The sequence below is a fragment of the Balaenoptera borealis genome (assembly GCF_965194805.1).
Source record: "Balaenoptera borealis genome assembly, chromosome: 18".
In the NCBI taxonomy this organism is placed as follows: Eukaryota; Metazoa; Chordata; class Mammalia; order Artiodactyla; family Balaenopteridae; genus Balaenoptera; species Balaenoptera borealis.
Window position 1 is genome coordinate 8,892,966 of NC_138877.1, and position 12,221 is coordinate 8,905,186.

General features: G+C 40.0%; 1 protein-coding gene across 1 annotated transcript in view; it reads left to right on the top strand.

The window, feature by feature from the left end:
• B3GLCT (beta 3-glucosyltransferase) overlaps positions 1 to 12,221 on the top strand; it is a 115,594-nt gene that overhangs the window by 38,703 nt on the left and 64,670 nt on the right. The window contains exons 5-6 of the mRNA XM_082366312.1: positions 11,227 to 11,303; positions 12,117 to 12,221. The exon at positions 12,117 to 12,221 is cut by the window's right edge and continues 7 nt beyond it. Coding sequence (XP_082222438.1) covers positions 11,227 to 11,303; positions 12,117 to 12,221 — 182 coding nt within the window. The remainder of the gene's footprint in view (positions 1 to 11,226; positions 11,304 to 12,116) is intronic.

Sequence of the window (12,221 nt, forward strand, 5' to 3'; positions counted from 1 at the left end):
GCTCAAACCAGCCCCAGTCTCTTCCTGTTAACACATCTGGTCTGGTCCACACAACTCTCCTTCCTGAAGGAGCACATCCACGTGCACAGGAAGGTGACTTTCCCACATGCTCAGAAAAGAGTAGTGATTCCGAGAATGGGCTATGAAGTCAGAGGGTCTGGGTTGGAATTGAGCCCCATCACTAGCTGGGTCAGGCAGGGCAAATTACTTAACTACCATGAGGGTCAGCTTCCCAAACTATTATTACTGATTACTGCCCAAATTATTACGTGAAAACACGTAATAGTAATAATAGTCTCTACTGAGTAGAGTTGTTGGGAGGATTAAGTGAGTTCATGAGTGTAAAGGGCTTAGAATCATTGTCTGGATACACTGGAAATGCCGTGCAAAGGCTCTCTTTAAAGATGCAACCTCTTCCTGGTAAGTCCTCCCAATTCCTCCCTCTGTAGCTCATTAGTTTCCTAAGAAAATAGCCCCTGATGGAAGACATTACAGGCATACTTCATTTTATCGTGCTTCACAGATACTGCATATTTTTTTTTTTTTTTTTTTTTTAAACAAATTGAAGGTTTGAGGCAACCTTGCATGGAGCAAGTCTACCGGCATCAATTTTCCGACAGCATTTGTTCACTTCCTGTCTCTGTGTCACATGTTGGTAATTCTTGAAATATTTCAACTTTTTTTTATTATTATTGTATTTCTTATGGTGATCTGTGATCAATGATTTTTTGATGTTACTATTGTAATTGATTTGGCATTTTTTTTTTTAGCAATAAAGTATTTTTAAAATTAAAAAAACAAAAAAAACAATGACTAAGGAAGGTGGTGATTGACTTCCCCCGCAAACAGTCCATCTTGGGGGAGGCAGGGGGAGGCAGGGGGAGGCAGGGGGAGGCAGGGGGAGGCAGCTCTGGCCTGGTTTCCTTCTGTCTCGTTACTTTGCCGTAAGCTGAGGAGCCTGGTCTTCATCTGCGTTGTTGAAGCGGGCTCACCACCCTCACGGCTGCGTGCTGCTGTGTGGACAGGCAGCTTCCTTTATAAGGATATAGCCTTGAAGTTGTACACACGCAATATTAGCAACTGTGTTTTTCATGGATGCATGATTCTCAACTCTCAAAACTTAGAAAACAGTTCTATTTCTCTAAAGCCTTGAACTTTTCTAGCAGTTTATTCTGTGCTTCTGTTTAGTTTCAGTATGCTTCTACTTAATTTGTATTGTCCTTTGCATTTACAGTTTGCCATTTAGACCACCTGTTTAGCTGGTGACTTAGATTGCCACTAGGTGGCAATATTGGTTTTACATTTAAAGACACCTAATTAAGCAGTATCATCAAGCAAACCCCTCTCCCACAGCATCTAATCTCCGTGATAATAAATGGAGTCTAGACTAAAGCAATTGGAAACCTCCCTTTAATTATCAGATAGTCTGTTTTTCTTATTCTGAAATTCTTTCCTAGCATGGAAGCCAGCTATGAGTACTGAAGTAGTTATGACAGAACTTCGTTTTAGCACTTGGATTTAATTTGCTCACAAGATCCAGGGTGTACTGTTACGACTTAGGTAATTTCGTATTTGGGTTAACAGGTCTTTTGGTAGTTGAAATGGCTGGAAAGATTTTACAGTCTGCAACTGTACATGATACTGGTTCCTTTTTTTCTCTTTGTAGAGTTCTTTATGTTACATGTGTGATTTAAAGTTGAATTTATTCCATGAATAGCATCTTGGAGATCCACAGATTGTCGAAAGCTCACACCGGGTCTGTAGACAATACCTGGGGCCATGATGAGCTACCCTGACCTTAGAGCTACATGAAAACACAGAAAGAAGATTAACTGCAGAGAATTAGGTGCTGAGATGCACAAACTATAGGGCAGCAAAGTCACTTGGAGAGGCAGGTAATGGCTCCCTACTTGCAAACGTGACTGGAACTTGTTTTAAGAAACTGACGTTTTCTTGAAAAAGAATTGACAGCCTCGTCATCGGCTGGGGAAGACGAGGACGGCCAAATCCGGGGCAGAGTTGTCAGGGCATCCCCAGCGCTGTGGCAGGAGCGGGCTGGCTCCTCTGAGGGGTCAGCCCCATGGTTTGCCAGGTATGCACTGTGCCTCTAATGGGACAGCATGTCACCTGCGACCTGAATCATGAAGTCTTCAGGTTGCAGTTTTGGTTTTCTCCATCGATATGCCCACCACGAGCATTCACCACAGTTGCTTAGTGAGGGAGGAATCAGCCATAAGTTTTATCATCTGAATATTTATCTGACAGTCCAAAATATCTCTTCCACACCACCAGATGTCTAGCACTGCTGTTTGTTTATTCATTACTCCTGTCGGGTTGCACTTGACTACGAAATCTGCCAAAAATTAAGGTGCAAAAATTTAATGGTTTCTGCACTTAGGCATCTGCTTCTAGCTGTTCTCTTTTGCTTTGGCAAGTCATTGCCTACGCCTGTTTTGCCTCAAGGTGCTAAAATGTGGTCTTATTGAAAACACAAATGTTTTTCATTCTTCACATGTGAGTATAGAAACAGGAGCCTAAGCGAACTTTCTATCTGAAACATAACACTGTACTCGGAGCTGTTACCAGAGTGGTGAAGCTGTTTCCCTTGTTTTCTGAAACAATCTGGGTCATTGTGAGTTGTCACTCCCATTTCCAGGTTTGATGCTTATAATGCAGTTCATAATGGTTTTGAAGTCTATAATGATATAGTTCTTCTAGTCAGGAAGCTAGCAGACTTTACCAAGTGCTTCCTATGTACAGAGAACCATTCTGGATTGCTGTGGAGCAGAGTGAGAGAGGAATTAGAAAAGATACTCTAGTTCTTTGAATTACTTACAAGATAGATGGTAGCGATCTCATAATAGAAATGACTGTATCGTTAAGTAGAAATTAGAAATCCAAAATAAGCCTATTAAAATGTCTATTCAACAAATATTAATTGCACATCTGTAGCTAATTAGGTACTTTTGAACGTAACAGGACATCTCTAGACAGTCCATGGGGCCCTTGAGAAAGACGATGGTCACGAAGCTGTTTAGGAAGTAGAGCGATGTGTAAACAGCACATGAAGGAAGACTTTTATCAGATCAGATAGGAGAGACAGGAACTTAGCTGGAGGGATGTTGGTTTGGAACAGGGAACCAGATCTGGAAGACGAAGACATGAATCATCAGGAAGGTTTGCTTTTGGGATGCTAGGGGACCTAGGATTTGTTCGGGGGGGGTGAGGAGAGCATGTTTTAGCAGGAATAGTGATCTTTTTAGATCAAAATGGATGGAAATTAGAGCTGGTAATATGGTTGACCAGTACAGGGTTCCTAAATGTACATCTACAGGTAGAAGAATGCAGATTTGGAAGAAGTGCTACCTTTTTTCCGGAGTGTTTTCTCCCTGCATTACAGATGGAAGGGTAATGTGAACTTATAAAGATTGACTATTCAAAGAGATGCATGAACAAAAGCCAGGTGGAGGTAAGGCTAACAGAAACCCATAAGGAGAGTTTGTGTGACAATCTCTGAATTAATCAGGCACTTGAGCGTGTTTTGTTTTAAACACCTATTATGTGCATGGCATCTGTGTGTCAATTGCAATTTGACTTCTGCTTTTTGAACTTGAAAAAAATTCCTTCTTGGGTGAATGTCCGTGTGAAAATTCTTTTTTTTTTTTTTTTTGTTACATGAAATGGGCACAGACAGCTCAGTCTCTGGCGAAGACTCTGTTGGAGAAACTTGAGTTTATGTTGTGATGGAGAGGCTGTCAAATGAGAGTTTTTTTCCCCTTCTGGGACCTGGGATCCGGTAACCAAGGCTGATCCTAGATTGACATAATTTTTACTGCACCTTCAGAAATGTATCAACACTAGCTTAAAATTATAGAAACCATTAATATTCACCAAAGGAATTTCAAAATAAGATTAAATTGGAAGCAATAAAGGAGAGAGGAGAAAGCATCATTGTGTTTTTTTAAAACTAGGTTCTAGTGACATAAAGACTCATGCACATTTTGAAGACTCTGAAGTATGACCTTAGCACAAGGCACAGGTCATGTATGGTTGGGGAATCACTTTGAATGGGAGACAGGGAATAAGTCCCTGTAGGAGTGACTACTCAGAGAGAGGGGACAGGCTGAAGTTAGAATGAAGGCAGGACCTGAGGGAGGGGCAGAACCATGGATAAGTTATGGATCCTTTTTTTTTTTTTTTTTAACATCTCTATTGGAGTATAATTGCTTTACAATGGTGTGTTAGTTTCTGTTGTATAACAAAGTGAATCAGCTTTATGTATACATATATCCCCATATCCCCTCCCTCTTGTGTCTCCCTCCCACCCTCCCTATCCCACCCCTCTAGGTGGACACAAAGCACCGAGCTGATCTCCCTGTGCTATGCGGCTGCTTCCCACTAGCTATCTATTTTACATTTGGTAGTGTATATATGTCAATGCTACTCTCTCACTTCATCCCAGCTTACCCTTCCCCCTTCCCGTGTCCTCAAGTCCATTCTCTACGTCTACGTATGGACCCATTTTTAAGGCATTCTCCAAATACAGAAAAGAAAATTCAGAGGTGGGTTAGGCTTATAAGGTTTTCTTTTTTGGGGGGGGTGGTATGGTGCCCCTGTAAATTTCATTTTATGGCGATACTGGATTACATTTTCTGTTTTAGGCCAAAAGGGGCCAGACTAGCTGCCTAGAAACCTTCATACTCTGCCTTCCCACAGCTAAATAGCTTCTGAAGAGAACAGACACTTCCAATTTTGTTGCCTTCTTTTGTGGTATGAACTTTATTTAAAAGCTGGCAGAATCACAACCTTACAGATAAATGATTCTTTCTGCTTATTCACAGAAAGTTTTGGAAATCACTGTTTTCTCAAGAAGAGTTAGGTCTTGGCTCATTAGTTTAAAAAACCTCATTTCCATGCGATAAGCCAGGAAAGCTGGGAGCAAAGCCTTTCATAGATTAGCATGAAGAAGCTTGAGAAAATGGCCTTGTGTTTTCTAGTTTTAGACTTTTTTTTATTGTCAAGGAGACAACGTGAGGTGCTTCATTAAAACGTTAGCCGTGAGAGTCGAGTCGCTTTCACAAAACTTTCGTTTTTAGGGGAGAGCAATTGGATGCTTAATTACTTAGTGAAAGTTTGTTTTTTGTTGTAATCGGTAGGTGTTAAGTAATCACATTAAGTTGTTTATTAAAGTGGAGTTCTTACTACGTTGCTGTTGAGTAAGAATTTATGCATCCATTTACCAAATCTTTGTGGAATATTTGCTTAGGCAAGGGCCTGGGCAAGATGCTCCAGGAGAAAACAGAGCAGTGAGACCGAGTGCACTTCCTCAGCTGTAATGAATTCTTCACACCATGTGAACGTGGGTCTCTGTTTGGCGCCCAGCATTTGGACACCTTCCCTTACTGGAGATTTCTACCTGGTGTGAATCTAGTGGGAGTGGGCTTGGCCCACTCAGGACATCAGAGGCCAGACTCGGGGTCTCCCCAGCTCCTGGAGGGTGGCCAGCTGGCTGTTGCCGTGCAGGACTCTGAGTCTGGAGCTAGGGACCCATACAAGTGGTTTATTTATTTATTTACTTACTTAATTTATTTATTTATACTTGGTTGTACGGGGTCTTAGTTGCGGCAGGTGGGCTCCTTAGCTGTGGCTTGCCAGCTCCTTAGTTGTGGCATGCAAACTCTTAGTTGCGGCATGCATGTGGGATCTTAGTTCCGTGACCAGGGATCGAACTCGGGCCCCCTGCATGGGGAGCGTGGAGTCTTAACCACTGTGCCACCGGGGAAGTCCCAAGTGGTCGCTTTAGCTCTCACTCTCCTGGTGGTGACATCGGTGCCCAGGGGACCAAGTGAGGTGGCCGTGCATGCGTGCACGTGTTGGAGGAGGCCAGTGCTCTGGGGCGGGTGATGCCCTGCAGGGTGACCCTCTCCCGGTGAGTCACGGTGGAGGGGGGCCCTGCCTGTGCCACCCCCTGGGAGGCTCGTGCTGGGGGCGGGGCCCTGCACGTCACTTCCCGCAGCCGCACGAGCACCCACCGTGAGAACCCAGGCCAGGCCGCAGCCCGCCCGCCCTGCCGGGAAAGGTCGGCGGAGGCTTTGTCATGACATTTGAACTGAGCCTTGAAGAAACAGGAAGAGTTTGCCGGGGCGACTGTGAGGGCCCTCACTGATGGAGAGAGTAAATCTTGGGTCTCGCAGGACGTTGGCAAAGGGGTCAGCTACTCTGTGAGCTACTACCATGAGTTCACATTTGGGGAGGTGGGCTTGGAGGCACTAGTGACACACCTAATACGCAGCGCCAGGGTCTGCAGTAGAGACCCCGGAGGAGGGTCGGAAACCATAGCAGTGACCACAGCTGACGTTCACCGAGCGCTCACCGTCACCGGTACTTTACCTCGCGCTCATGTCAGTACGCTGTGCCGCCTTCAGGCGTCAGCTCATCTAAGTCTATGAAGTGGTTTCTGTAATTCTCCCCATTTGCAGAGAGGAAACGGGCTTAGAGGGATTGAGCGACTTGCCCAGGCTCACATCACTAACGAGCAGTGCGGCCAGGCCTGCGTCTCAGTTCTGATCTGCCTGCTGACACATAGGTGGGGCCTTAATCACGGGGCCAGGCGGCAGATCGCTGCGACTGCTGCGTGCACGTAATTCCACACCAGTTCGTAAACAGTGGTCCGTGCCCTCTCTCACCTTACCCGGCTTTTTTTTTTTTTTTTTTTTTTTTTAAATACCATTTATCCTTGGCATTATATTCTAGATATATTTGCTTATTGCCTGTATCCTTCATTAGAACTTGAGATCCAAGAGGTCAGATCCAAGACTCTACCCGGTCTCTTCACAGCTGTTTACTATGTTCCTAGAACAGCGCCTGGCACATAGTAGTTGCTCAACAAATATTGTACAATCATAACAATATTAATAACCATCACATGCAAGCTTGTGCCAAGTGCTTGGCGTGTATTAACTCACTTGATCCCCAGGACTGTTGTGACCCCCATGTTAGAGATAACAGACCACAGGCAGGTCTGGGAACTTGCTCGAGGCTGCAGGGCTCAGAAGAGCTGCAGCGAGCACTTTGGCTCCAGAAATCAGGTCCCTACGTGCTAAGCTTTATTGCCTTTCATGAACGAGTGAATGATTAGTTAAAACAGAGTTATGTGAGCTATAAAAATGTACATAGTAATGCATTTCAAAGTAAATATTTAATAAAAAGAAATTATATCAATGATGAGGTGATATTTTTCTCTTGTTAGGAAATGACAGGTTTCTGGGGAAAAAATATATTTTAACGTAGGCTCAGATTCCTGGAATGTTTGTTATTATGGCATCACTGTAATCTCCTGGTCCACATGTGAATCCTGGGTTTTTAAAGGCTAGTAAATGTGTCTGATACATGTTCCAAACAGGATATTATATCCTCATAAGATAGACCTACTTCTTATGGAAGAAATAACAATAAACAGATGTTAATTTTTGTCATGATTTATTTGTTGGTCTAAAAGCTCAGTTCAGTGCCTAAGAACTATGTAATAGTTGGAATTTGGAAATACAGTTGAACTGGAATCAGTCTTAAAAGCAGGATTCAGTCCTTTAGAACTTTTGCCTAATACTGAACAAATATCTTGGGTTTTGCTTTCTGATTTAGTACTTGGTCTGAATAATGAGACCGAATTAGACCATAAACTTATGTACTTAAGGTATGGACAAGTAACAAAAATTGGGAAATAGTCTGTTGACAAGGGAAGAGGCCAGCATCATGGAGTTAAATTAGTTGAACTTTCTCCAGACAGAGGCAGAAAGACTAAAGTGGTTCAAAACCAAATTTGCCTAATAAAGTTATTTATGACATTTAAAATATTAATCTGCCTTGATCCATGTTCAAATGTTGGCATTCATACTATTTCTAGATATAAATTTTTAATGATTTCTGCCTCCATATCAAGAATAATGGGTTTTCTCCATTCTCAAAGCATTTTTAGAATGCTCAGCTATGAAATCAAATCTCTTTCCCAAATGAAGATGATGAATATGTATGAGAACCAGGTAATGAAGTAGAGTGTTGGTTTTGAATTTGTTGGTTCTCAATAATTATTAATGGCATTAAATATGAATATGCCTTGATAAAAAATGTTCAAAGGAAGTACTGCCTGAAGGTCCAGTAGGCTTTCTGACTTCAAAATGCTTATTAGGATAGCAGTAGATGCCAGTGATGGAAATAAAGGTAGATTTTGGTTCAACAAGACAAATAGTGTTAACGTAAGATGTTTAAATTACTGTGATCAACTTTTTCTTTTTTTTTTTTCCTTTTCTGTCATTTACCCATATTTGATTATTTGTATTTTTAGTCCCTTTATGCTTGCCTCTGTTATGGTGTTATCTCATTTTTGATAGAATTTTACCTTCAACTTTTAGGTTTGAAATAGTTTCATGGTTTGGTGAATAGGCATCATTTAGATTGCTGACAGGCATGACTGCCTTTGTTATAGCTTTTAGCTTTTATTCCAAAGGGCTCTGTTGATAGAACATTTTCTTACTTTTTCCTTGATTTTTCGTTTGAAAACTCTTCCTTATTCATCCCTGCAATTACATACTAAAAGACTCTCTTTTCATCTAAAAATGCTGTCAGGTGGTGATGTGGCATCTTTAAGGAGGTTTAAGTCTTGTGGATAGAACAGACAGTAGATATAAAGAACATAAATTATTACAATCCCGAGTGGTAAGAACTGATATAAGATCATTTGATGGAAAATTTTATTGTGACCTTTTAAATTATTTTATCTTAGAGGTGCCAATACATATGAGTATGTGTGTATCTAAGTCTGGGTCTGTGTGTGCAGTCACACACAGAATATATACACACAGACACACAAACATACATGCATATATATATATGCACACATATATATAAAACAAAAATAAAAGCTCTTGGTCCTTTTTGAGGATTAGTAGACAAAAGTTTATAAGTAGAATGGCTTTGGCTTAATCAAGAGTTAATCAAGACCAGGTTTCTGAGTATCAGGGGAGGACCTATTTTATATTTTTGAGACAAAGGTATTCACACATACTTGGAGATAGTTATCAACATAGCATACTAGTTTTTGAAATGTTTCTATTTGGAGATACAGGGGTACAGAAAACTTGATTGCCATTTTTGTGTTCACCAACTGAAGCAAATACAAAATCCAGGCATGTGATTTAGTAAACAGAAAGTAATGGAGATAGGAAAGATTGTAACCCACTAGTAATCCAGAGAGTTTATTTTAGTCTAGAATATAACTCCTCCTTTGTGCTGACTAAACCTTTGCCTGCTGCAAATTGTCATGACAGAAGGTATTTGTAGGCCTGCCTCTGCACCTCTGCCAGGAAAGTGCCCTCACAGCCTTTCTGCAGAGGTTACCTGTCTGGGTGTAATACTTGTTGACATCACTTGTATAGTTCCTAAAACTCGGAAGGGTGGTTCTTGATTGGTGACCACATTTTCGTATTTATTTTTGCTCAAAACAATTTTTTATTTAAAATATATTTTAAAGCATATATGTAATAATTTCATCCTTCTAACCCAAATATTTTCATTTTTCTGGCTCCTTTCCAGTTTCTATTCATCTGTGATTTTGTTTTACATGGTTGGAATTATGCGTTTTAACATTTGACAGAAAGACATTCCCATTGTCATAATGTCTTCATTATTATAATTTAAGTTGCTATATAATAGCTCATTTGCAACTTATTTTCTTGTAAGACTTCTTTTAGTGTTTGCTGTGTTTCTTTTCTAGCTAGTTCATATTAGCGTGCTCCCATAATTATTTGAAAGTTTTATGCAAATATTAATGTTACTAGTTTTCTTCACACATGATTTTTGCTCTTATATAATCCTCATGAATATGTATGTGTGTGATATATATGTATGTATATATGTATGTATGCCATATGTATGTACAAGCATATAGCTATACATGTATATGTATAGACATGTATATATATATATGGCATATATATGTATGTGTATACAGCATATAGCTAATATATGTGTATATATATACACATATACATATAGCAGTTTTTGAAAAGACAATGAAAATTACTTCATTATTCAGAATCAACAGGAAAGCCCAGATTACATTGGGGAGCTGCTAATTCAACCTTTAGGAGTTTGCTTTTTCTCTCTGACGTGCCATATTGTTAGTGTGATTTAACCTTTGATTACTGTTTTTACGTTTCATATTTGTACACGGCAGTTAAAAAAATACTGCATGTGATGAAGAAGTGAGGCTTATTTGATATTCCCGAAGATTTATATTGGAAACCATTCTTTTCTTCTTAAATAATAAACTTATGTGAACTTAAAGAATGGTATGGCTTCTACTTTAGTGTGGTAATATTTCATATAGTTAAGCATGTATTCTTAAAGTCTTTTGTAACAATTACCGGGCTGTAGGCACTACAAAACACAGAATATCCTACAGTTTGTTGGGGGGTGTCCAAGCATATTAGGTGTCTGGGTTTTGACTTGTCTCAACTTGAAATAGATTAAATAGTGCTTAACTTCAAAGCTCACATTTATAGCTTTAAAGATATGACTCTCTCTCTCTCTATAGTAGAGCAGGTATGTATATGTAACCGTAGTTGTGTCTATTTCTGGATCTTAGTTCCTCCTAAGTTTATAAATTTTGATATTCCTTCATTACGCTATTACTGTTGTTGCCTGAATACTTGAGGATTCTATTTCTAGTGTTTAGACCCAAAGCTCTTCATTATGATGGTGTTTTAGTGTTTTTAGGGCACTCTAAAATTTTTTCTTCACTTGAGGTAAATTGGCTATTATATCTTCTTGTTTAGCCCGAAGTGTTTTATTTTCCACGTGCTTCCTCTGTTGTGTACACAGGGAAAGCTGTCTTTATGCCTCTGAGTTTGCCCTGACTTCCACTGGGCTCTTGCCTTCCAGTCCCCTTTGCACGTCTGCAAATTCCAGGTCTGCTCCGGGTGTCACTGGAGACCCTTCCTGGAGGACCTCTGCGCCGTGCGGAGCCTGGGGGCTGAGGAGGTTGTGTGGCTTCAGCTAAAATCCTTCACTTCTAGTAGCTCTCAAAGGGAAGGAAAAAAAGACGAGTAGGAAGAGCAAAGCGTCAGATCTTTAAAAATACCTGGTTTTAAATTTGAGTCTTTTTAAGAAATTGTTGCGGTCATATTGTGTTTTTTATTTGTTTCTCTGCTTTGATGATTGTTTCTTCAGGAAGTCCCCAGAGTCCTCCTCCTTCACCAGCTGGCTCAGCAGGAAGGCGCGTGGACCATACTTCCGTTGTTACCGCAGTACGTTTCACGTGACACGTGCTCATTATTGGCATCTCTACCTGACGCTCGTAGGCTCCCTAGTTTTCTTACTCAGAGGGTGTTTTTTCCTCAGAGTTAGGAAGTAAAGCCAATTTGGACTCTATGACCGCTACTGTAATCGGATTTCTTGGTGATTGATTCTTTTTTCTTTTTTTTTCCTGTTTCACTAGGCAGTGGGTTTTATTTGAATTAATCTACACTGACCGTAATTCCCCAGCTCCTTACTGTTTGTCTTGTATCTAAAACACTTCTTCCCAAGCTATACATCATAAGTACTACTTCAAACTAGTTAGGTATTTCTTGGATTTTTTTACAAAAATGATTCAATTCTCTGAGTCTCCCGTTTTTATATCTAGTGTACCATGTGTCTTTAGAACTACTTTAACTTAATATTAGAGAAATTAGATATGTTTATAGTCAAACTGCATTATTCATAGTTTAAGCATTGATGATTGATTCTTAATCATGAATCGCTTTTATTTTTAAATATGTTTCTTTCCTAAAAGATATAATGTCAATATATTTGATATTTTATTTGAGAATTATGTCTCTTCTGAATTGGGGTTTGTCATAGAAAGAATTAACTTTAAGAAGTCTAGCTGTTTCATAAACCATTAGTATCTGTCTTTCCTATAAGCTTAAACTATACATGGAAGAAAAATATTATGGGAAAAAAATCCAGATTTCTTGCCATTTTGTATGTCCTTCATCCGCTTCCTGTTTATCAGTTTTAAACCTTATTATAAACTCACTTTATAAAGGTGATTACTATAACCTATTTGTTTTTGTCAGCTTTTCTGTAACATATAGCAGAAATTCATCATGGATTTTCTTCTGTGAAGAAGAGACAAGAATACAAATTCCACAACTCTTAGAAGCACTCAGAAGATATGACCC